Source organism: Microcaecilia unicolor, chromosome 1 (genome assembly GCF_901765095.1).
Source record: "Microcaecilia unicolor chromosome 1, aMicUni1.1, whole genome shotgun sequence".
NCBI lineage: Eukaryota > Metazoa > Chordata > Amphibia > Gymnophiona > Siphonopidae > Microcaecilia > Microcaecilia unicolor.
Window position 1 is genome coordinate 233,728,349 of NC_044031.1, and position 26,629 is coordinate 233,754,977.

Sequence of the window (26,629 nt, forward strand, 5' to 3'; positions counted from 1 at the left end):
TAGACCCAGACATTTTTGCTTTGTTCCATTATGATAGAAAAACGTCCAACTTGTGGAAACACCCAAATCACATCCTCAATACACCCCCAACATGCCCCCCTGTGATTTGCATTCACTGCAGAGAAAAACCTCCCAAATCCGAGTTTCAAAAATCGTGATTTGGAAGTTTTTCAGAGAAAAACGTCCAAATGCCCACTTTATGCCATTTTTAAGACATTTTTCTCTTTTGAAAGTGAGCCCCTAAGTGATCCAAGGACACACAACGGGGTATAGGGGATAGTTAGGGTAGAAAGTTATAGCGGGGCCCCCATACTAGAAGCCCTGAAAGACAGGAGTGGGGGGGATGATGAACCTGAGGGAGAGGATATGATGAGGTAGGAAGCCGAGGTATGCTGGGCTCACAGGTGGGTAGGGGCTAGGGGAGGAGGGAGAGAGGAGAAGAAAAACTCCCCAGATGTTTGAGTGCTCGCTGCCTGGCTCCATCAACAACCAGCTCGCAAAATTCAGTAAAATTTAACAACTGGCTTGTGCAAGCCGTTGCGAGCTGGCTCCAGCACACCTCTGAAGGTATCCCACATATTCACACAGCCAAATATAGCTGCTAAAGTGGAGCTGAAAATCGGCAGATAGCCAGTTATGTCAGCTGATATAATTGGCTATCTGCTGGCTGCTAACCGGTGATATTCAGCGGCAGATAGCCGGCTATCCCCTGCTGAATATTACCAGTTAACCAGATGCCAATACAGGCTGGTTAAATGCTTTTGAATATCGGGAGGATGGTATTTATTGTTTAGTATTTTTGGGGGAGGACATGTCAGGGGGGGGGGCAGAGAATGGGTGTGGATGCACTAATCAGCTAGTGCACTGACATTACCATTGCGCTAACTGGTTAACGCATCCATGAGACAGGAGCCCCTAATACCTCCTAAACAAGACACAGTAAGTGTTCCCATGTTAATTTTTTTAAATGGCTGCATGCTGCACCCGGCCAGAAAAAGATCTACTAGTCGATATTCAAAACAATTTAATCAGCCACAAACAGCTGCTGACCAGTTAAATTGCTTGTTTGGGGCAATCTGCTAATTTTCTGTGACACTTAACCATGTATTGCTGCTGAAAATTAGCGGTGCATGTGGGAAAGAGGAACCCGAACTATAGCTACATAATGCAAGGTTCCACATTAGGAGTCACTGACCAGGAAAGGCATCTAGGTGTCATCGTTGATGATACGTTGAAACCCTTTGCTCAGTGTGCGGTGGTGGCTAAGAAAGCAAATAGAATGTTAGGTATTATTAGGAAAGAAATGGAAAACAAAAATGAGGATGTTATAATGCCTTTGTATCGCTCCATGGTGCAAGCACACCTCGAATATTGTGTTCAATTCTGGTCACCGCATCTCAAAAAGATATAGTGGAATTAGAAAAGGACGACAGAGAAGGACGACAAAAATGATAAAGGAGATGGGATGACTTCCCTATGAGGAAAGGCTAAAGCGGCTAGGGCTCATCAGCTTGGAGAAAAGACGACTGAGGGGAGATATGATAAGAGGTCTATAAAATAATAAATGGAGTGGAACGGGTAGACGTGAATCGCTTGTTGACTCTTTCCAAAAATACTAATCACAAACCTGGTCTGTCAAGTGCGGGGCCAGACGCACAAGCCCATGATGCTGCTGGTTCCTTTCCTCCTGAGAACCCACAGTCTGGGCGTGTCTACATCTGGGTGCGCCTACACTCTGAGCGCGCCTATGCCTGGGCACTCCTACTGTGATATCAGATGCGTTCAGTTTAAAACCAGGAACCTTACTTTTCCTCCTTGCCTCGGCTACTTCCTGGTTGGTTGTACTGGTGCATTTCTCCTCTTGTTTACTGCTTGACTTCTGCCTGGACCTGACCTTTGCTTGACTTCTGCCTGGACCTCATTGCCAGAGAATGTAGTAAAAGCAGTTAGCTTAAGGAGTTTAAAAAAGGTTTGGATGGCTTCCTAAAGGAAAAGTCCATAGACTTAAAATGGACGAGGAAAATCCACTGCTTATTTCTAGAATAAGCAGCATAAAATGTATTGTACTGTTTTGGGATCTTGCCAGGTACTTGCGACCTGGATAGGCCACTGTTGGAAACAGGATACTAGGTTTGATGGACCTTCGGTCTGTCCCAGTATGGCAATACTTATGTACTTAAGGGTGCAAAACAGCTGATGCAACTGTATCAGAGCAACATAGTGAAGGGGTCCTTCCTTGCTGTGTTCAAAAGTGCCCCCACTGTTCATTTACTGATGACATAGGTCTCCCTGCCCCAAAGATTTTGATTTGCTCTACCTCACTTCAGCCTCCCCAAACATCTGACTCAATGGCCATCTATGATCAAGTAAAACATGTAGTCACTACCGTTTTTTTTCAGGTTTCAGCTAGTGAAACATTTATAGCATTACCTTGACACTGGTGATTTTTGTCAGGTCTTGCAGGCTCTTAACTATTTTAATATTGCCTTAAAAAGCTGCAAACCATCCAAAACATAGCAGCTCATCTGATCTTCAGGTCTCCCTGCTACCAAAGAGCCTCTCCCATAACACAAGCCCTGCATTGGCTTCCTATAAAAGCTAGAATAAGCTTCAAGATTCTTACATTTGGCTTCACAATCCTCCAGGGACTAATCCCTGACTACATGATCGTTTTAAACAATCTCCCACTCAGAAATGCCTTGGCAGACGCACAAAACTACATCCTGCTCTATTTCCCGAACTGCAAAGGTGTAATCTACAAATCCTTTCATAACACAAAGTTCTCCTACCTCACAACCCAATCCTGGAATGCCTTACCTTCAAATATCAGAAAGATAACCGACTACCTTACATTTCACAAAATGCTGAAATCACACTTCATCTCAAAATTCTACTGACAAAGGACAAGCACCCCAAACTGGAATGTTCATCTCCAACCACAGTTCCTATCACATACCAGAACAGGCATCCATATACAAATTGCAAAAGTAAAGAACTTCAACAGAGTACATCTAAAATTTATTTTTTTATTTCCCCTTTTTCATCTTCCAAAATTCCAGACAGAAGTACAGATCAGTAGGATCCAAAGCAGTGGGTTTAAAAACAATACTATGTGCATGAAAGGTCTGAATAAATGAGTTAAACCCATCAAATTTTAAGCAAATGCCCCAAATATGTAATACTTGTAGCAATAATGAAACAATGATGGAATATTCACATAGCAGGCAGCAAACAGATTTATTTTCCACTGAAAATAATTAACTTTGTTTGAACTTACCTCCAGATTCTATATAGCGTGCCTAGAGATCCGCACCAAAATGCAAATGTATTCTGTAACAATGCATGTAACTTAATTGGCTTAACAAGCCAATCAGCGTTGTTAACAGCACTTAACAAGCAATAAGGAGCACTAGTTTCCAATAATTAGAATTTATGCACATAACTCCCTAAGCATATTGTGTAATGCACTGCGTCTAAATTTAAATGCGCGCAGGCAAAAAGGGGCGTGGTTATAGGCATGAAAATGGGCAGTTTGTGGGCGTTTCAAAATGTACACGTATTGTTATAGAATATGGCCCTCTGCGCCTAAATCAATTTGCCAGTATTTACGCCACGTTTCTGTTAGTATAAATGGAGGCATGTAGTTTTAGAAGCTAGGAAATTCCACACTTAGGCGTAAATGTTTTCCACGCAGATTTTCTAGGCACAATATATAGAATCTAACCTTTAGGGCCAGATTCAATATATATGGTGCCTAAAAAATCCACATGGATTTAAGCGTATTCCATTAGATTTAGGCGTGGTTAATAGAATACATTTAGTCAATACCGTAGTGCCTAAATCTACACATGCCCATATAATCCAATAAAAACCTGGTGTAAATCCATGTGTGTATATTTAGGCACACTGGCCCGTATTCTGTAATTATGCACGGAAATTATGGCAAATCCACGAAACGCCCATAAACATGCCCCTTTTAAACTACGTATCTTGAACTATGAGCTTTTCAATTTAGGCACAGTTCTTTATAGAATACACATGGAGGGGCATAATTGAACGAAAACGCCTATCTCCATGGGCGTTTATCTCCGAGAACGGGTCAGTGAAGGGGCGGACCGAACCGTATTTTCGAAAAAAAATAGACGCCCATGTTTTATTCAACAATGTGTGAGCTGGGCGTTTTTGTTTTTCAGCGATAATAGAAAATGAAAGCGCCCAGCTCAAAAACGAATAAATCCAAGACATTTATTCGTGGGAGGGGCCAGGATTCGTAGTGCACTGGTCCCCCTCACATGCCAGGACATCAATCGGGCACCCTAGGGGGCACTTTTACAAAAACAAAAAAAAAGGTCAAAGAGCTCCCAGGTGCATAGCACCCTTCCCTTGTGTGTTGAGCCCCCCAAATCCCCCTCAAAACCCACTGCCCACAAGTCTACACCATTACTATAGCCCTAAGGGGTGAAGGGGGGCACCTACATGTGGGTACAGTGGGTTTGGGGGGGTTGGACGACTAATAAGCATTAAGCAGCACAATTGTAACAGGTAGGGGGGGATGGGCCTGGGTCCACCTGCCTGAAGTCCACTGCACCCCCTAACAACTCCTCCAGTGACCTGCATACTGCTGCCAGGGAGCTGGGTATGACATTTGAGGGTGAAAATAAAAATGTGTGAAACATCATTTTTTTGTGGTGGGAGGGGGTTAGGTACCACTGGGGGAGTCAGGGGAGGTCATCCCCGATTCCCTCCAGTGGTCATCTGGTCATTTAGGGCATTTTTTGGGGCCTTATTCGTGAAAAAACAGGGTCCAGGAAAAGTGTCCTAAATTCTAGCTAAAAACGCATACTTTCTTCCCATTATCGCTGAAATGCGCCCATCTTTGTTTGGCAGATAACCACGTCCCAGTTCCGCCTTCGCCACACCTCTGACACGCCCCCATAAACTTTGTCCGCATCCGCGACGGAGTGCAGTTGAAAACGCCCAAAAATCGGCTTTCGATTATACCGCTTTATTCGTTTTTGTGAGATAAACGTCCATCTCCCGATTTAGGTCGGAACTTGGGCGTTTTTCTCGTTCGATTATAAGCTGGTTAGCGATTTACATGCATAAATTCTGGTAATTGCCAATTAGTGCTTATTATTGCTTGTTAAGTGCTGTTAAAAATGCTGATTGGCTTGTCATGCTAATTAAGTTATGTGAGTATTTCCATGCAGAAATCTAGGTGCCATATATAGAATCTGGCCCTTAGCGGCTAATAATGTACTGCTTGCATTTACATCCAAACAGACTTAAATATATACAACAGAACTGGCACATTTAGACTAATTCTAGACTTCTGCATAAAGATAGCTCTTCTCTCATTCAATACCTCTCTTTTAAATAGCAGTAATAAAAAATATCAAGTGCATTTTTATAATATACCACTGCATTCCACAAAAAAGGAGCATATTCCCACATACCATCTTTCTCTTTTGATCTAGGCACAGGAAAAAAAAAGATTTTAAATGCTCCCAGGTTTCAACCTAAGTAAGGTTAAAAAAAACCTTTGTAGTTTAAAATAAAAACTCTGAATGTTGAGCACATGATTCTCATAACATCATCTCTATTTTGGTGGCCTTTTACTAGGTGAAAACATCTCTGCACAAATACAACACTTGCTAGGGTGTCCCTTACAATTTAGGAGCAATTACTACTCTAACAGATGAAAGGTTATTCCGTTCTGACGGTTCCACTGTGTACATCCATATGCTGCACAAACCGGCATGTTTCTGTAGCTGAGATGAAATTAAAATGCTACTTACAAGGATGGGGCAGCGGATAGTTTGTTTTGGTGTCTCCAATATGGCGGCTGTGCAGGAGGGCCAGCTTCAACTTTTTGACATCATACCATCTGCTGTCATAAAACCTCCATGAATCTCCCTCTCTCCCTCCCCAGGTTCCACTTCCTCTGCCTCGGGAAATCTGCTGTATCAGGTCTGCACAACACAGGCTCTATGGGCACACTGAGTTCCTCCTTCCCCCTTTCCTTACAGGAATTGCTGCTGGAAACGTTAGGGATCCTCTTCCAGTTCCTCAGCCAACTTGTCATTCTCACAGAAGCAGGGAATCTCTCCCAATTCCTGGCAGGCTTTCTGCTATCCTTTTCCTTACCATACAATTTCAGTTTGAGGATAACAAATCAGCAAAGGTGATATATTCAGTTGCTGGTAGTAGCTGTTTGTTAATTGGGTGAAAATGGGAAAACTCTCTATCCTATGTGTTATAATGTTGTGTATTCATGCTATAAAGGTATGCATTAGGGGATTAATAAAAATTTATTGAAAAAAAGAAACATATGTGAGCTAAATACATTATGTACAACCATCATTAAAATTGGTTTATCTTACCATTTTCTTATCAGAGGAATAGCCAACTGCTACCCAGCCGTCGGTGTCAGCACTTAGCTCAAATTCAACATCAGCCCCTATTCTTCGATAACTTAGAAAATAGTCGCAGGTTTCCGCATTACATCCAGGTTTACCATACCTAAAATAAAAGTTAGGCATATCCTAAGGTCTCCTGCTGTAAAAAGCCACGATAACTTTTTATCATCAAGTATTATACCCCATATCTGTTAGTCTCAATGGATATTGTATAGATTTTGATTCAATCCTCAGATATCAGCACCTATGTCCCACATAGATAGGTGTTCTGGTAAAGGAAAAATCACATTAGTAAATTCAGTCTTTTGCTGCGCATGAGCCCATTTATGTGGGACAAAGGCATTAGCACATGCAGACTGAACCAGGTTCGCAGGGCACTGTACATTGATAATGCTGACCTGATAGAATGAGGGTAATGTTATAACTGGTAGTCTATAAATAAAAGTGCATATTTTATAAAGAGATATAGGTGTCCCCATCCAGCATCTCTCCCCTTGCTCCCTCTCTCCCCATCCATCATCTCCCCTTGCCCCTCTCTCTCCATCCGGCATCTGTCTCCCCTTGCCCCCTTCTCTCCCACTCAACATCTTCCCTTGCTCCCTCTCTCCCCATCCTGCATATCTCCCCTTGCTCCCTTTCTGTCATCTAGCATCTCCCCTTGCCTTCTCTTTCCCATCCAGTATCTCTCCTGCGGCTGCTGCTGCTTCTCCCAATGAGCAGCAGTGGTGGGCAAATCAAGGAGTAAAAGGTGCGGGCCTCAGTGCTCAGATGCACACTCTTGCCTCTGCTGATCCCCTGCCCCTCTGATGTTAACTTCTTATTCCAGGGCAGGGGATCTGCAGAGCCGGACAGCATGTATCCTAGCCCCACACCTACTACTCAGGGCCACCGAGAGACTTAGCCGGGCCCGGAGCAAGGCCGCCCCCCCCCCCCCGAGGCCGCCGGCACCGCCCCCCCAATCGCTACTCAGGCCACCAGCGCCACAGTCCCCAGTCTCCACCCGCCCACACCCAGCCCCGTCGACAACCCCTCTCCATCCGCCACCAGGCCCCCTGCATTCAAATCAATTCGGCAGCGCCTCACCTTCGTGTGAAAGCGCAGCGGCAGATCGCCTCCCTTCAGGCCTTCCCTCCCTGTGTCCCACCCTCGCGGAAACAGGAAGTTACATCAGACGAGAGCGGCACATAGGGAGGAAAGGCCCGAAGGGAGATGATCTGCCGCTGTGCTTTCACACAGAGGTGAGGCGCTGCCAAATCGATTTGAATGCAGGGGGCCCGGACGGAGAGAGTCTGTTGACAGAGCCGAGAGCAGGCGGGTGAGACCAGGGCCCGAGGAATTTTGTCCCCCCTGCCCCCCCTCTCAACGGCTCTGTTGCTACTCCTTGCTTTGCCCGCTGCTGCTGCTCATTGGGAAAAGCAGCAATGACCGTGGGCAAGAGGGGGGATGAGCGGGCAAAGTTTTTAAAAAGGGCCAGTACACTGTACCAGCATGTACCGGCACATAAAAAGCCCTGATCTTTTAGTAGGCATTTAGTTTACTTCTGAAATGGGAATTAAATGTCTATGAACTTGTTCTGCCCAAAACATGCCCAGCCCATGCCCCCTTGCCATTTGCATGCACTTGGATTAAATGGTTCTAGGTCAGTTCCCAGCTGGACAGTTCCCACCAGACAGTTCCCACCCACCAATTCCCATCTGGACAATTGTCACTGAACCAATTCCCACCAGGGAGGACAATTCCCACCCATAACCCAAAAAACACACTAGGACAAATAATCTCTCTCCCTTTTCTCTTCCACATCGTTTGGGAGGCCAGTACACCCTCAAACACCCCCCAACATTATCTTTTACACATCCCTTTCTCTCTTCTGTCCTTTACATGATTTTTGCAATTTGTATGCTGTTGTACTGTTACACTGAATTGTCTTCTGTTATTCTCTATTAAATTTAATAAAAATACTACGACCAGAAAAAAAAAAGCACAACCAGGACTCATGGGACCCGACACCAGAAAGAAGCTACATGTTAGGAAGGTGGGAAATGTCCTGGGAGGGGGGTCCTTGGTGGGAATTGTCTCCTTAAGTGGGAATTGTCCCAGGGGGAATTGTCCTAGGTGGGCATTGTCTTGGGGGGAATTGGTGGGTGGGAACTGTCCTGGTGGGAATTCACTTGATACTGGGTTAAATATGTGCACATCCCGGCTTGGGGATTTAGATGTTTATGCCGGTTTATACACATATCAAATTTGAATATGGCTTGTAAAATGAGAGCCATATCCTTCAAGGGGACTACTTGCTAAAGAATATCAATGTATTAACCTGCATGAAACACCTGAAATAATGCTTTAATATGTTTAAAAGACAATGCAGACTCTTATATTACCGCTGATGTAAGTCTGTCCTATAACACAAAAATATTTTGATGAATGCCAAGCAGCTTGTGAAAATTAAAATAGCTTACTGTGATTTCTGGTAACTAAAGGAATAGTGAGCCAACTAATGCTCTCTACAGAAAAAAATTACTATTGTGCTTATCAATTTCTTGGTCCTGTCTACACCCCCATAAAAGGCCATCTGTGGGCTGAAGTGATCCTCCTTGGTCTATAAAGGGCAGTCTGTGGTTCAAACACCCTCCCCCCACCCAGGTCCAAAAAGGGCTGCTGCAGAGTTAATTGAAGAGAGGATCCCCTACTGGAGACCCCCACCAAGAGGACTAAAGGGGTTCTAATGTCCCTCCCCACTCCTGAAGTCCCCCATACCCCTATTTATCCTCATTAGAAGTTGAAAAAGGGAATTTAAGGGAAGGACCAGTAGTTTCCCTTTGAAAATTAGCTATGAGATACACAGGTAGAAAAGTAGCTGTACATTTTGCACTTATAGTAGGCAGGCAATAGAAAATTGCTTCCCTAAATGTCATCTGCCATTTGGATGCCCAGTCTCTCACCAGTCAGCAGTTTTTAAGCAGCTGAAAGCAATGAGCAAAATTACCAGGCCATGTCCAGACACTAGCTTTAAATATCTAGGGTCAGCCGCCAACAGAAAAGTTAGGCGAGTGCCAACTGATATTCAATGCCAGCACCCACATAGCTAAGCAGGCAAAGATAGGACTGCCTTGTGTGTGGTATATAGATAAACAAAGCAGTATTTGGATACCAAGGAGCATCACCACTCAGTGCCTGATGGATTAGAGTTAAAATTTATAATTTCAGTCTCCATACAACAGGTGGCCAATGTAATTCTGAATACGCCACACTCCTAGACTGTCTAGACCCAGAAGACGGAATATACCCAGCAGACAGGATCTGGACCGAATTCGAACTACTGTCAGAGGACCTCATCTCTAAAACGCTCAAAAGATTCGCCAAATCCCATTGCAAACTAGATATCTGCCCAAACAACATCATGAAATCAGCTCCTCAACAATTCATAACAGACCTAATGAACCACGTGAATTTCATGCTACAAAACGGACTTTTCCCAAAGGAAAAAGGAAAAATTTTACTTACCCTAATACCCAAAGACACAAAGAAAAACGCAAGCGAAATAACTAACTACAGACCAGTAGCATCTATTCCACTAATAACCAAAATAACTGAAGGGATGGTAACCAAACAACTCACAAATTATCTCAACAAGTTCTCAATACTGCATGATGCGCAATCAGGATTCCGGTCAAATCACAGCACAGAAACAGTACTAATCACCCTTATGACCAAATTCAAACAAATGATTGCTACAGGCACCAACATACTCCTCCTACAATTTGACATGTCAAGTGCCTTTGATATGGTTGACCATGGAATTCTATTACACATACTTGAATATTTTGGCATCGGAGGCAATGTCCTAAACTGGTTCAAGGGATTCCTAACCTTGAGCTCATATCAAGTCACATCAAATTCGTCTGCTGCATGGACACCTGAATGTGGAGTACCGCAAGGATCTCCCCTCTCACCAACTATTTTCAACCTAATGATGATTCCCTTGGCAAAATTTCTATCAAATTACAACCTTCACCCTTACAAATACGCAGATGATGTAACGATATATATTCCTTTCAAACAAGACATCAACGAAATCTCCAACAAAATCAACCAGAGTCTACACATCATGAATACCTGGGCAGATGCATTCCGATTGAAACTAAATGCAGAAAAAACTCAATGCCTCATACTTACCTCCCAATACAACACGAATAAATATACCGAAATCAACACACCTAAACTACAACTGCCAATCTCCGAAACTTTAAAAATCCTAGGAGTCACAATCGACCGCCACCTAACACTTGAGACTCATGCAAACAACACAACCAAAAAGATGTTCTACTCCATGTGGAAACTGAAAAGAATAAGACCATTCTTTCCGAGATCCGTCTTCCACAGCCTAGTGCAATCACTCGTACTCAGTCATCTGGACTACTGTAACTCATTATACGCAGGCTGCAAAGAACAAATACTGAGAAAACTTCAAACAGCCCAGAATACAGCAGCCAGACTCATCTTCGGAAAACCAAAATACGAAAGTGCAAAACCCTTACGTGAGAAGCTGCACTGGCTCCCACTCAAGGAACGTATCACCTTTAAAGTATGCACCTTAGTCCACAAAGTTATCCACGGTGAAGCCCCTGCATACATGTCTGATTTAATAGACCTACCACCCAGAAACGCTAAAAGATCATCCCGAACTTTCCTCAATCTCCACTTCCCTAACTGCAAAGGCATAAAATACAAAGTACTACATGCATCAACCTTCTCTTATATGAGCACGCAACTCTGGAACACACTACCACGCAACCTGAAAACGATCTACGAACTAACCGACTTCCGCAAATGATTAAAGACTTATCTCTTTGAGAAAAGTTATTGCAAGGATCAAAACACATGAAGTCCATACACACTAACAGAAATGCACCAACACACTTTCTTCTAAATTCTCTTACCCCGAACACTCCACCCACATATAAAATTGCTATACCTTAAGGTTTTCGTGCTATTGTTCTATCGCCCTATCTTTTCCCCATTGTAACATTCCATATTTTCTATGCTACAAATGTTATTTTGACTTGACTTTGTCTTCCCACAACTCCTCATAATGTAACCCATAATTGTACTGTAACACATTGTATTTCCATCATTCACAATGTATTGTAAGCCACACTGAGCCCGCAAATAAGTGGGAAAATGTGGGATACAAATGCAATAAAATAAAAATAAATAAAATAAATGTGCTCAAAATGGGAAACCCGAATCATTTTTGAAACTCAAAATGATGCTACATCTACACCCATATTTATTCCAGACAGGTCTAGTGAGCCTGGCACAAGCACATGCTCTTTCAAATTTAGACTACAGTAACAGTATCTACACAGGATTATCACAAAAGTGAAAGGGGGGATTCCAGTGAAGTGAACATATCACCTATACTGAACTCACTGCCCTGGCTTTCGGTATTTTACCAGGTGCAATTTAAGATGACACTGTTTCCCTTTAAGGCCTTATATGGTCAAGCACTGAATTCCTTACGTGCTTGGTGAGAGCTGTACAAGTAACGTGGAGGGCCATAACCGAATGGGGCCGGCCATCTCTAACACCGGCCCCATCAAGTGGCGTACCTGACTGTATTATCAAAACAAGATGGCCAGCCATCTTTCGTCTTGATAATATGGTCGGGGCCAGCCAAATCTCTTAGATATGGCCGCCATTGGTTTTCACCGATAATGGAAACTAATAGCAGCCATCTCAAACCCGGCCAAATCCACGGCATTTGGTCATGGGAGGAGCCAGCATTTGTAGTGCACTGGTCCCCCTCACATGCCAGTACACCAACCGGGCACCCTAGAGGGCACTGCAGTGAACTTCACAAAATGATCCCAGGAACACAGCTCCCTTACCTTGTATGCTGAGCCCCCCAAATCCCCCCAAATCCCCCCAAAACCCACTACCCACGACTGTACAACACTACCATAGCCCTTAGGGATGAAGGGGGGCACCTACATGTGGGTACAGTGGGTTTGGGGTTTTTTTTTGAGGGCTCCCATTTACCACCACAAGTGTAACAGGTGGGGGGTGGAGGTGGGCCTGGTTCCGCCTGCCTGAAGTGCACTGCACCCACTAAAACTGCTCCAGGGACCTGCATACTGATGACATGGAGCTGGGCATGACATTTGAGGCTAGCATAGAGGCTGGCAAAAAATGTTTTCTATATTTTTTTTGGATGGGAGGGGGTTGGTGACCACTGGGGGAGTAAGGGGAGGTCATCCCCCATTCCCTCCAGTGGTCATCTGGTCAGTTGGGGCACCTTTTTAAGGCTTGGTCGTGAACAAAAAGGGACCAAGTAAAGTTGGCCAAATGCTCGTCAGGGCTTTCTTTTTTCCATTATCAGCCGAAGCCGGCCATCTCTTAACCACGCCCCCGTCCCACCTTCGCTACCCTGCCAACACGCCCCCTTGAATTTTGGCCGGCCCTGCGACAGAAAGCAGTTGAAGCCGGCCAAAATCGGCTTTCGATTATACCGATTTGACCAGCTTTAGGAGATGGCCTGCCATCTCCCGATTTGTGTCGGAAGATGGCCAGCCTTCTCATTCAAAAATAAGCAGGCTAGTAACATAGTAGATGACGGCAGAGAAAGACCTGCACGGTCCATCCAGTCTACCCAACAAGATAAACTCATATATGCTACTTTATGTGTATACTCGACCTTGATTTGTATCTGCCATTTCAGGGCACAACCGTAGAAGTCTGCCCAACACTAGCCCCGCTTCCTAACCACTAGCCCCGCCTCCCACCACCGGCTCTGCCACCCAATCTTCGCTAAGCTTCTGAGGATCCATTCCTTCCGAATAGGATTCCTTTATGTTTATCCCACGCATTTTTGAATTCCGTTACTGTTTTCATCTCCACCACCTTCCGCGGGAGGGCATTCCAAGTATCCACCACTCTCTCCATGAAAAAATACTTTCTGACATTTTTCTTGAGTCTGCCCCCCTTCAATCTCATTTCATGTCCTCTAGTTCTACCGCCTTCCCATCTACGGAAAAGGTTCATTTGCGGATTAATATCTTTGAAATATTTGAACGTCTGTATCATAACCATGGCTTTTTTTGAGGGGGTACTTGGGGGTACTGAGTACCGCACCTTTTCCATTGTCTGCTAAAATTGACCCATGGTCCACAAGTTTTAATGAAAGAGCTCAGGCTCTACACACCAATTTTGCCTTGTCATAGATTCTGTGACTGGTTGTAGGGGGCCTGGCTACTGTGGGGTGGGTTCCTCAGTGATTACGCCACCTCTGAAGGGTGGCCAGGCATTTGAGTACCGGCACCTTTTTTTCTAGAAAAAACACACTGATCATATCACCCCTGTTTCTCCTTTCCTCCAGGGTATGCATGCTGAGGTCAGCAAGTCTCTCCTCATACGTCTTGTAACGCAAATCCCATACCATTCTTGTAGCTTTTCTTTGCACCGCTTCAATTCTTTTTACATCCTTAGCAAGATACGGCCTCCAAAACTGAACACAATACTCCAGGTGGGGCCTCACCAATGAGATATACAGGGGCATTAAAACCTCTTTTCTTCTGCTGGTCACACCTTTCTCTATACAGCCTAGCAACCTTCTAGCTACGACCACCTCCTTGTCACACTGTTTCATCGTCTTCAGATCCTCAGATACTATCACCCCAAGATCTCTCTCTCCGTCTGTACATATCAGACTAACACATACGTCTCCCGTGGATTTCTACTCCCTAAGTGCATCACTTTGCATTTCTTCGCATTGAATTTTAATTGCCAAACCATAAGACCATTCTTCTAGCTTCTGCAGATCCTTTTTCATGTTTTCCACTCCCTCCGGGGTGTCCACTCTGTTATAAATCTTAGTATCATCCACAAAAATGCAGACTTTACCTTTTAACCAATGTTCTCCAGTACCCAGGACCAATTTTTAGATTTGTACCTTCCCTCCAAAACACACCACAACACACAGGCCCCATACTTTTGATTTTTGACCTTCCAGCTCCTCTTTAGCACCGCCCTCGGCCTAGTGCTCTGAAACCATGGCCCCTTCCCAATCTCCCCACTCCTCCCAGTCAGTACACCACTGTGTACAAGCCCAATCATACCTTACTGTCTGTGAAGAAGGGGCTGTTAATTATACTGGGAAGAATGGAGGGAGGGAATACACTCCCTGTAACTGCACCAGTTATTTGGAATCTTTTACCGGATGGGTTAGAGAATGCCTAGAGTAGACTATCTATAACTCAAGAAATTAATTAACACATGATTACTTGGATAGAACTTCACAGAGACATGACACTGGAAGGTAACTGGGTGATGGGTGAAGGGGTAATGGGATTATATTGCATGTTTATGTTGGATAAGAAATGGGGTGGAATTGAATGAGAATGGTATCCACATTACTGTATATAATGATGTTTCTTGATTGTAAATCATTTTGGCTTTGAAAACAAATAGCAATACATTGAGAAATACAGTCTATCAACAGATCTTTCTGATTAATGTCAAACATGATGAAATAGATCACCCCCCCCCCCCATTAAAAAAAATATATAGATGAATAAATATAAATACTGTGATAGTAGATGTGAATCACTTGTTGATTCTTTCCAAACATACTAGGACTAGGGGGCACACAATGAAGCTACAAAGTAGTAATTTAAAACAAATCGAAAAAAATGTTTCTTCACTCAACATGTAATTAAACTCGGAATTCATTGCCAGAGAATGTGGTAAAAGCAGTTAGCTTAGTGGGGTTTATAAAAGGTTTGGATATCTTCCTAAAAGAAAAGTCCATAAGCAATTATTAAAATTGACTTGGGAAATCCACTGCTTATTTCTAGGATAATCAATGTAATTGACAAAACAAACAATTGTGCCTGTGCTCTGTCGAGCATCAAAATATAACAAAATGTTTAAACACACATGAATACAAGTGTATTGCTTCTTCAGCTTATTGAGAGTGGAGTAGTCTCATATGTAACACACGATAAAGATTATTTGATTTTACACCCACTGACTGGGTGTATTATCTGTGTGTATTGTCTAATCATTGACTGAACCTCCACCACCCTTTGCTAATCTTATATATAAAGATATATTTCTGTTTGTCAATATGCTAACATCTAATTTTATGTAGCACTTAGCTTGAACAAGTTGGTGCTCTTAAAACCCCGACAGGTTCCCGTTTCGTGGTTACTTTCTCAAGGGGGAGTCACCAGTTCAAGTAACAGTCTCAAGTGCAACCTCTCAATGCTGCAGTTGCACTTGAGACTGTTACTTGAACTGGTGACTCCCCCTTGAGAAAGTAACCACGAAACGGGGACCTGTCGGGGTTTTAAGAGCACCAACTTGTTCAAGCTAAGTGCTACATAAAATTAGATGTTAGCATATTGACAAACAGAAATATATCTTTATATATAAGATTAGCAAAGGGTGGTGGAGGTTCAGTCAATGATTAGACAATACACACAGATAATACACCCAGTCAGTGGGTGTAAAATCAAATAATCTTTATCGTGTGTTACATATGAGACTACTCCACTCTCAATAAGCTGAAGAAGCAATACACTTGTATTCATGTGTGTTTAAACATTTTGTTATATTTCTAGGATAAGCAGCATAAAATGTATTGTACTGTTTTGGGATCTTGCCAGGTACTTGTGACCTAGATTGACAACTATTGGAAACAGGATACTGGGCTTGATGGACCTTTGGTCTGTCCCAACATGGAAACACTTATGTACTTATAAATTCATGAGCCCAGACCTGAGAAGATACATATATATGAGTGATGAGATTCAGGTTCACATCATACTCACCTAAAGCAGCCTTTGGTTTTTCCACAGTCATCAACACGTATTTTTGCAAATGGATCCACAGGGGGAGCAGTAGGGAAAGGGTAACCTGCACAATGAGAATACAATTCAATGCCTCTAGGAACATTTCTTTTGCCTCTAATGAATGAGCATCATTTCAGGAGGTGTTATGAAGTATGATTGCAACACAAAGGAGGTCATTTTAGAGGGATTAGGCAGTGTTTATCCACTTAAAAAACACCCACTACTTACATATATATAGCCACAGCACATAGCGATTTCAAGGGTGTAGGGTCTGGGTATAGTGTGGGCGGGTTTGTAACATGAGAAATACATCTATATTTTAACAGTGGAATATACACATTTCCAAACATTTCCCAGTCAGCATTTCTACTTCCTCTGAATCAGCTGGGCTTTTGAGAGGTGAGGGATGAGGCAATTGCGGTTCTCAATTTGAGGATTAAAACTTGGCTCCTTAATTGGCCCTTCTTATATGTGTAGTTCTACAAACTCTAGCATGTGGGTTTTGCGGTAGTCACACATGTAAGTCCTGCTGCTTACATGTGAGACTCCCCCAGTGAATCTCCTCTTTTAATGCACATACATATTTGGAAAATGTTCCCACTGTAGATGGCAGCAAATACACATGCTCTCTTACCTGTCCTTATACTTATTTTACAAAAGGCTATGAATTCAATAAGCCTTTTGTAAAATACCCATAAATTCTGAATGCTCCTTTTCTGACCTAAACATCCTATTGCTGCAAAATCTTTATTAGCTGCCAGTTGAAGCCAGAGCCACTTTTAAACTATGTACTCTTGCTTTTAAGATACATCTTAGCATCACCTTATATGACTCACTTAGGGGGTCTGTTACTAAGCCTTGGTAGTGTTTTTTGCTCTCAGTAGAAATCAGCTGGCGATAAATGCCGAGACGCCCATAGGAACATAATGGGCATCTTGACTTTTACCCCCATAGTGAATGTCCTCTAGCTGGAAAAATGAGGCTTTTTGTATCTTGCTTCCTTAGGGGTAGGAAAATATAATAATAATCAACCTCCAAAAAATTCTTCTATTGACATTTTCAATATTAAGCAGCAAGAGAATGGAATAGTTTACCATTAGAACTGAGGTAATTAGGCACTTACATGTCATTTTGTAAACAGCTGAAGTCCTATCTTTTTAAATAAATATATTGGTTAGAATGTTCTAGCCGGAATTTCTGTCATGCATTCTGTTATAACTTAGAAAATGTTTTATAATGGTCTTTTTCTGAATTTGATTATACTGCCTAGCAATAGCTAGCTACTTTATTTTTGTACTCCACATAAGACTATAATTGGATAGTTGCGCAATAGAAGAAATTATATTGTATTGTATTGAAAATGGGGTTCGCATGACTTAACTATGTGGAGGCTTCAAAGTACACATGTACTTTTACCTGAGTATGTCACACTAGCTCTTAAAGGAAAGTAACTGTGAATTTTCCCTTTGAAAACTGCTTAGAGAAAAAGTGCTTACAGATTTGCACCTGCCTTTTTTGTGGCACATCATCCACTGAAATAATCTATGTTGTTATGAAAATGCAAAACTATGGCTGTAGTTAAATTCCCTGCCACTGAAAATGCCTTGTCTCCACTCAAAGAGAGCTAATGTATGTTATTGCATGCATAGTACAGGCTGACCCACAGGGAGGCTGGGAAATTTCCAGAAAGCCCTTTTGCCCAGGTACATGGCTTTTGAAAATTACCCTTAGGAGGGTAATTTCATTTTTAAAAAGCCACTTGGAGGTCACGTGATACTGTGGTATGGAGCAGCAGCTGAAGGACTGAGCTCCTGTACACCCTCTAATAAATCTGTACATAGCGGCTATTTTCCGCAGTTCCTGCTGTTCGTTTTTGACCCAAGGGGAAAAATCTGAAGCTGTGTATGTTGGGCTGTACTCAGGGTCCAGGTCACTAAGACACCAAAAACCAGCAGAGCAGACGAATTCGGGAGACACCGAGAATGGCATCCAAGTTGGCGCCTGTGATTAGTCCTCCCGGCATAACGGTGAGCTCTACATGAACCTCGGAGATAGTGGCCGAGATCACTGTAGTGGTGGAGGCTGCACTTGATGAAAAGCAGCAGCAGATATACAGCAGAGAGGAGGAGGCTCATGACCGCATTGACACAGTAGAATTGGAGCTTACCGAGAACCAGCGGAACATGGGCTCTTTGGAGAACCAGGCCCGCACTTTGGTGGAGTCGCATGAGGCCTTGCAAAAAAAGTCTTGGTGCTTGAGCATAAACTCGACAATTTAGAAAACAATTTGTGTCTGGTTGGGCTCCCAGAGTCACTGTTGGAGGGAGAGCTCTGAGGATTCCTGCAGGCCTGGTTGCCTCGAGAGCTGCACCTGGGAGAACATGCGAGGCCTTTTTACGTGAAGAGAGCTCATAAATTGGGCCAGAAGAGGCAAGAGTGGGGGGAATGGGGGGGGGGGGGGGGAGAGAGGTGCCCCAGACTTGTTATTCTTAAGGTATTAAAATTTTGCACCTAAGCAGGCAGTTCTGAGTGCCATCCACTCTGGGAAAAACCTAACATACCAGAATAAGAAAATATTATGCTTCCAAGATTACTCTGCCACAGTGCAGGTGCAGCAGTGTTTGACAGATGCATCAAATTTGCCCTGTTTTACCCTGTGAAATTGGCCAGATAAAATTACTTGACAAGCTGGACGAAGCAACTACTTTTCTGACCCAACAACACTTCAGACCATGAGCGTAATGACTCAGTGTGACATTGACAGGGCTGGGTTTGGTAATATTTGAAGTTTTATTGTGGGATGTTGGGGTGACTTCTCTCGGGTTATGCTGTTTAATTGCTTGGTCATTTATGGCCTATGTGGTTAAGTTGGAAATGTTCATTATTATTGATGGGTTGAAATAGGAAATCCTGTAATATGACGGATCACTGCCAAATGTTTTGTTTTCTTTCTGTGTGAATATACAGTGTTTGCTTGATGGTAATGGTATTTTATTCTCAGAAGGGTCAATTGGTAATCGCCATGGATTAGGATACCCTATTATTTCAAGGTTAATGGGGGAACCATAGGAATATATGGGTGTCTCTAGCATTAGCGCACATATAAAAATGCTAGCACGCCTACAGAACAGCTTAGTAAATAGGGCCCTCAATGTAGTGGAGAGTTTCTCTGCTTTAAGATATACGCTTTTGTGGGGGGGGGGGGTCTTTTACTAAAGCACGCTAGCATTTTTAGCACACACTAATATTAAGGGTGCACTAAACGTTAGTGATGTCCACATATTCCTATTGAGGTTGCTAACGTTTAGCATGCCCTAAATATTAGTGCATGCTAAAAATGCTAGCATGCTTTAGTAAAAGAGGCCCTTTGTTTGGAGCCAGACTTTATCATTACTACACATTTTTAAAAACTATAAACAAAACAGGTTCTAGAAAAAGTGTATTTGTACTAGCCAGAAGGCAAGAATTAAGGCTAGTTGACTAGAGTTTACTAAATTGGATACAGACCCTGACTTTTATAGCAGAGATAGACTAAAAAATCACAACTTGCAACTTTATTCCCATTATTCAGGAATTCAAATGTGGGTCGCAGAGATCAGGTTAAGAGTTCTGAACATGATTTAACCCCCGAGAATTGTTAAAAAAAAAGTAATCTCTGCAATAGAAAAAATAGTCTTATTTGAAAACTTGTTAAAAAGCAAGTTCTGAGTTATTTGGTAGGGGGAACAGATTAGGGAGAGAATGTCTCCCTTTGGGGGACGGGGAAAAATACCTACAGTACCTGAATGTAACTGGCCCTGAGCTGCAACTGAGTAAGGCAAGAGCTAACAATCCAAAATCTCATCAAAATTCAAAACATTTTATAAGTTTAACAACACAGTTGGGACATGGGCTACTTAAATTGAACTATTTCTTGGCCTTTGGCAAACCATCTTTGCCTTCCTGCCTTGTTAAATTTTCACCACACACTCTATTGTGTACTGTTACTTAAATGACAGAAACAGCAATGCAATAGGGAACAATAACATAGGGGGTCTTTTACTAAAGCTTAGCTTGAGTTATCTGCAGCAGGGCCCATTTTATTCCTATGAGCCCTGCTGCAGTTAACTGGAGCTAAGCTAAGTAAAAGACCCCCATAATTAAGGACACCACAATTTTAGGGCAGCGTCCTGTTGATTAACTGTTAAGAAGCGATTTCTTCCTTCATCATCATCCATGTTTTCACCCCCACACACCATATGACTATGCCAAAAGCAAGGCGAACTGCCTAATGGTGTGTGTGGCTGAAAACGGTCCAGTCTTTCTCTTTCTTTCTTTCTCCAAGGGAGCTGCTGGCCTTTGTGCTGAAATAAAAGCGATTTCACACCGGCCTGCAAAAAGATAAAAACTCACAATATCTGTATACCCTCCAAATGAACAAATTCCCCCCCTTCATCCCAAGCTGAAAGATTGTTTTCAAAATGAACTAGTTATTTTTACTGTCTTAGAAAAAAAAAATAAAGAAAAAAAACCAACCATTTATTATTATATCAGATCACTCTTCAAATCTTGCTGCATGCAACCCTCCGGTTATCGTACATAAGCATCGAATCTAAAGCTGCACCTTTAAAAATATGCTTAATGACCCAAGCTTGGATTGACAAAACACCATTTTCTATGATTTACAACTGATCATCTGGAAAGGCGAGAATGTGAAAGTAAGAAAGCCGTAACGTGCAACTAATCTCCCCCCCCCCCCCCCCCCCCCCCCCGCCAATCCCCCCCCCCCCCCGGGCTCTGCATCTCCTGCTGTATTGCTACATGTGCCCCGCTGCTGACCTTCTTCCGAAAGGTATCTGAGATCATAAAACTCAGAGGCGAAGGTGCCGTAGGTGTCCTGGTGCAGCTCATCCAGGGCCGGATCTCCCTGGTCTCTGCGGCCGCCCCGGGCAGTGCTCTCATCGGCGGGGCTGCTGGTGGTGATTCCTGCAAGCAGCAACCAAGCTCCCCAGCCCAGGCACTGCAGCATCCCTAAGACGCTGCTCCCCACAGAAAGAGCCAGGGCAGAGAAATGAAAGCGCACAAAGAGAACGCTTGATGTGCTCCACGTTATAATGAAACAATCCGGTGCAGCTCAAGACAATGATCAATTCTCCGCTGCCTCCCCTACTCCATACCCAGGAAATGAAAAGAGGGAAGGGAGATCATTCTGTCGCTGATTTCAAATGAGAAAGAGGGGAGGAGGGCTTGCTCAAATTCTCCATGATATCACGTGCTCATGGCAAAGAGTGCATTTCTGACCTAAATTCAGTTCTAGCACCTATGGTCCTGTAAACAAACAAAACAAAAACAACCACAAAACCCAGAGTCGGTAAGTTGTGATAACAGGCAGCACCCCTGTATTTCTGTAGGTGATGATGGCAAATGATAAGGTGAAAATAATGGAGTACACTGGGGTTTTGCTTCTGCAGAGCTGCCATGTTACCCAGTTCCAAGAGGGAGACTTTTGACCAGTGCGCTTTTTGAACTGTGCTCCAGGCTCTTAATCCACACCAGAGCTTCCCAAACTGTGGGTTGTGATCCCAAATGGGGTTACAGAACCCACATTTGGGGTTATGACCTAGATAGGCTTTCCATAGGGGCATCATTATTCTACACCTCTGGGGTAGGGGTGGGGTCATATCATTTTATTTGGTCAGAATCATGGAGTCACAGCCACAAAAAGATTGGAAAGCACTGGTCCACACATTGAAATCAGTGCAGGACAGCTCATAGGGCAAATGAGAGGAAGCCCATTGGAATTGAATGAACTCTCTCATTTGCTGCACCGAAAATCAGTAGCGCTGCTTTGGAAAAGAAGCCCATAATGCCTCAGTATGGGCTAGTCAGAAATCCAGGACTAGCCTCAAATCTCCCTCCTGTAATTGGGTAACTTGACAGCTCCCTGCTTCTTAGGCTCAAGTTCAGTTGCCATAGTAACAAGCATTGCCAATGGATAGGAAGAGAGAGCTTTCTACCAACCTGCTAAGGCCGCAGCATTGCTTTCAGCTTGTCTCAGGCGATGCATGTATTGTGGTAAACGGTAAAAGGAGCCAATTATGTTTTAATGTTTTTATTGATGACTCCTCATAATAAACTCATCCAACAATCTGGGTATACAAAAATTTCAAAGAGCAAAACATAAAAAGTAAAAACAAAGAATAAAGTCCATCACCAAATATTTTTGAACAATATTTCCCCTGTCTCACCCCTCCTAACATTTATTTATTGGAAATCCTGTGATTAAATTCCAACAAATAACAAAAGAAAAAGTACAAAGAATAAAATCCCTAAGCCACCCATCCCCCCAAGGAACTTCCAAACACTCCGGCAAGACAAGATAGACAGCATAAAAGACAACTGCCACAGATGGGGCTTTGGCTCTTACAGCTCCAATCCATGAAAATTAGAAAATATAAACCCCCGCCCAACAGATCCCCCCTCTCCCCCCCCCCCACTGAACCATGCCTGAAACCTAAAGACCAGCAACGCCAATTAGGAGCCTAACTAAAACTGATTTAAAACCTAAAAGGAGACAATTAAAAGGACAGTAGACTAGACAGATAACTGTGTCAGGAAAGATAACTATAGTTAAAAACAGCTGAGAAAAGAAAAAGGAAAAAATGTAAGAGATGTAACAGAGTTCATTTTTTAATTATTTTTGTTATTTTCAGTTTATTGGTGGGTTGTGGCTTTATTTCAGTTTGCACTATTTTTCAAAAATAAACAAAAATATTGACTGCCAGCCCTTATAGACTAATTGCATTCCAGGAAGCCAGTCTCAGACCCTTTCCCAATGGCCAACAAAAAAATATATATCAATAAATAAATAAATACATTTGACTGAAAATTTTAAAACTATCTTTCACCCCAGGCTTTGCATCATCTCTCCTGCATCCCCAGTCCATGCCTTATCCTCTACAGTTTATCCTATCAGGGAGTATAGGGGTAGGAGTGATTCCTAGTTGCTCCTGACCCAAGAATGCTGTATTTCAAAAAGGTGCTGGGCAGCCCATTTCATTTCCATTGGTGTTTGCAAACGTTTGTGTGGACTAAGGTTGCCAAATGGATCCAGATTCGTCCGAAAGGGTTGATGCAGTCTTGGTTTTACCCTATTGCACGTAGGAACTTATAGTTCTGCTTTCCTCATTCCAGCCCCTAAGAAAAGCAAGACTATAAGTACCTGCATGCAATGGGGTAAACCCAGGACTGGATCACCCTGTCATGTGGATCTAGATCTAGTTGACATCCACTCCTACTCTAGCTGAGATAATATTTAACCATCTCTCCGACCTTATGTGACACTTTCTAACTCCTTTTACCTATTTTTGGACCCTGTTTACTAAGCAGCGCTGTAGGTGTGCTAACTTTTTAGCATGCGCTAAAAATTAGCACATGCTAATGCTAAAGACACCCATATATTCCTATGGGTGTCTCTAGTGTTAGCACACACTACAATGTTAGCGTGTCTACTGTGCAGCTTAGTAAATAAGGCCCTATATGTTCCATCTTTGCTTATACATTACATTGTCAATTAAAATGTTCTATTATGTATTGTGTTGACATTGTAAGCAGTAGAGTATGCGGCTTATTTTCGAAAGTGATGGGCACCCATATTTCGACCCAAATCGGGAGATGGGCGCCTTTTTCTGGTGGGCACCCAAATCGGTATAATCGAAAGCCGATTTTGGGCGCCTTCAACTGCAATCTGTCATGGGAACAAACAAAGTTGACGGGGCGTGTCAGAGGCATGGTGAAGGCGGGACTGGGGCATGGTTATCAGCTGAGCAGAAATGGGCGCCCTCAGCCGATAATGGAAAAAAGAAAAGCATTTTTAGCGAGAAGTTGGGTCACTTTTTCTGGACCCTTTTTGCTCACAAACAAGTCCCCCAAAAGTGCCCCAACTGCCCAGATGACCACCGGAGGGAATCGGGGATGACCTCCCCTGACTCCCTCAGTGGTCACTAACCCCCTCCTACAAAAAAAAAGAACTTTAAAAACTTTTTTTTGCCAACTTGTATGCCAGCCTCAAATGTCATACCCAGCTCCATCACAGCAGTATGCAGGTCCCTGGAGCAGTTATTAGTAGGTGCAGTGGACTTCACCCAGGTGGACCCAGGCCTATCCCCCCCCCCCCCCCCCCGTACCTGTTACACTTGTGGTGGTAAATGGGAGCGCTCCAAACCGCCCCCAAAACCCACTGTACCCACATCTAGGTGCCCCCCTTCAGCCACAAGGGCTATGGTAATGGTGTAGATTTGTGAGCAGTGGGTTTTGGGGGGGATTTGAAGGGCTCAGCACCCAAAGGAAGGGAGCCATAGACTTGGGAGGTATTTGACTTTTTATTTTAAATTGTTACAAGTGGGCCCTAGGGTGCCCGGTTGGTGTCTTGGCATGTGAGGGGGACCACTACACTACGAATCCTGGCTCCTCCCATGACCCAATGCCTTGGATTTGTTCGTTTTTGAGCTGGGCGCCTTCGGTTTCCATTATCGCTGAAAAACGAAACTGCCCAGCTCAAATCCACACACATCCGATGCATTTGCCCGGCACAAACCGTATTATCAAAAAAAAAAGATGGGCGCCCATTTTTTTCAAAAATACGGTCTGTCCCGCCCCTTCACGTACCCGTTCTCAGACATAGCGTTCGCGTTCGATTATGCCCCTCCACGCCATACTTTTTATTGATACTTGAATATTTTTACTGCTGTAATTGTCTATTAATCATGTTTGATTTATTCTTACTGTACACCGCTTTGAGAGAATTCCTTCAAAAAGGCGGTAAATAAATCCTAGTGGGTGGTTTGACACAGTTCAGGCATTCATATTAATTAATGATCAGGCCAATATTCAAATGCCATGGCCAGCATATTATTTAAATTCTGGCCATGGCATTTAAATCATATATTCAGCACCATTATCCAGATAGTGAGGAACGATACAGATGCATATTCAGGGGAGACCACTGCCAGCTCTGCAAATAGCAGTGATATTCAACCACTAGCTGGATAGCTAGGCAGGTTAAATTATCCGCATAGCTATATGGATAGCAACTATCGTTGACTATCCACAGAGTAGGCAGAATGCTCACACTCTGCCCTTGAACCATCCTAGTGCTATCCAGGTAGTGTGGAGGTGCTCTGTAACAATATTTAGCTGCATTATCTAGATAGTACCTCTGACTACTGGTGCATCTATATACAGAAACCAACTGACAAATGAAGCTATCTTCACAACTCCAGTATCCATCCTTCACACACAAAGAAGTCCATTGCTCACAAGGAAGAGACCATTATATCTGTTCTGACCTAAAAGACAGGAATAAACAGCTCAAAGATTTATGTTTATTAAAACTTTTTATACCACCTGTGCTGACAAACAGATCTAAGCGGTGCAAAATCTAAAAAGAAAATTAGAGTATAAGAAAGGAACGCCAATAATAAAATAGGAAAGATATCAAAATAACAATCACTCTTAAATTCTGTGCAGTATATCCATATAATCAGACCCCCACGCACACACACACACACCGAAGCCAGTGACTGAACATTCGTGAAAATGAGTGTCATTCACTAGAAGAGAAGGCTAGGCTGAAAAAAAATGTGTCTTTAACAAAGTTTTAAATCACTGAGTGATGGGGGAAGATCATTTCACAATTAAGGTAATCCTATATAATAATTCTCACCTGGAACATTTTGAAGCTCACTCTGTGGGAGGGAAACACTGGAGGGTAGGCTGTCAGCAACACTCACTCTCACTCATGCACCACTCACTGTCACTCAGGACCCGCCCTCCGCCACACCCCTTCCGGACATAATTCGCAACCCCAACGTTCTAAATGAAGCCTCAAATCCCCCTCAAAACCGGAACTGTGAGGCGCCAGAAATATCCTGTTTGCCCATGCCTGGAAACTGGAAGTCAGAACTGTGAAGCATCGTGTGCCCCGCCCTCGCGTCACAACGTCATGACGAGGGCGGACCACACTGCAGGAAACAAATGCGATCTCCGGCGGACCACACAGCAGGAAACAAACACGCGATCTCCCAGCTGGGTGCCGAAGCTGCAAATGCGATCTATCCACGAAAACAGCATCACCTGTGAAGCGTCACAACATCAGGACGACAAGGGCGGACCACACTGCAGGAAACAAACACGATCTCCGGCAGACCACACTGCAGGAAAGAAATGCGCGATCTCCATGGAAACAGCATCATGGAGCGCGAAGGTGCCTCGAGGGGGGTTGGGGGACAGCTGCCTCGCTGACGGTGGGTGGCGAGGCTGCAAACGCTATCTCCCTGTGCCTGCAGGGGGCTTCGGGGACAGCTGGGTCACTGACCA

At 43.4% G+C, this 26,629-nt stretch overlaps 1 protein-coding gene across 1 annotated transcript in view; it reads right to left on the reverse strand.

The window, feature by feature from the left end:
• The window catches only part of FRRS1L (ferric chelate reductase 1 like), a 33,715-nt gene extending 12,434 nt beyond the window's left edge, over positions 1-21,281 (reverse strand). The window contains exons 1-3 of the mRNA XM_030209326.1: positions 21,092-21,281; positions 16,253-16,337; positions 6,384-6,522 (exon numbers count right to left, since the gene is read on the reverse strand). Of these exons, the coding sequence (XP_030065186.1) occupies positions 6,384-6,522; positions 16,253-16,337; positions 21,092-21,281 (414 nt within the window). The remainder of the gene's footprint in view (positions 1-6,383; positions 6,523-16,252; positions 16,338-21,091) is intronic.
• Between the last annotated feature and the right edge of the window lie 5,348 nt (positions 21,282-26,629).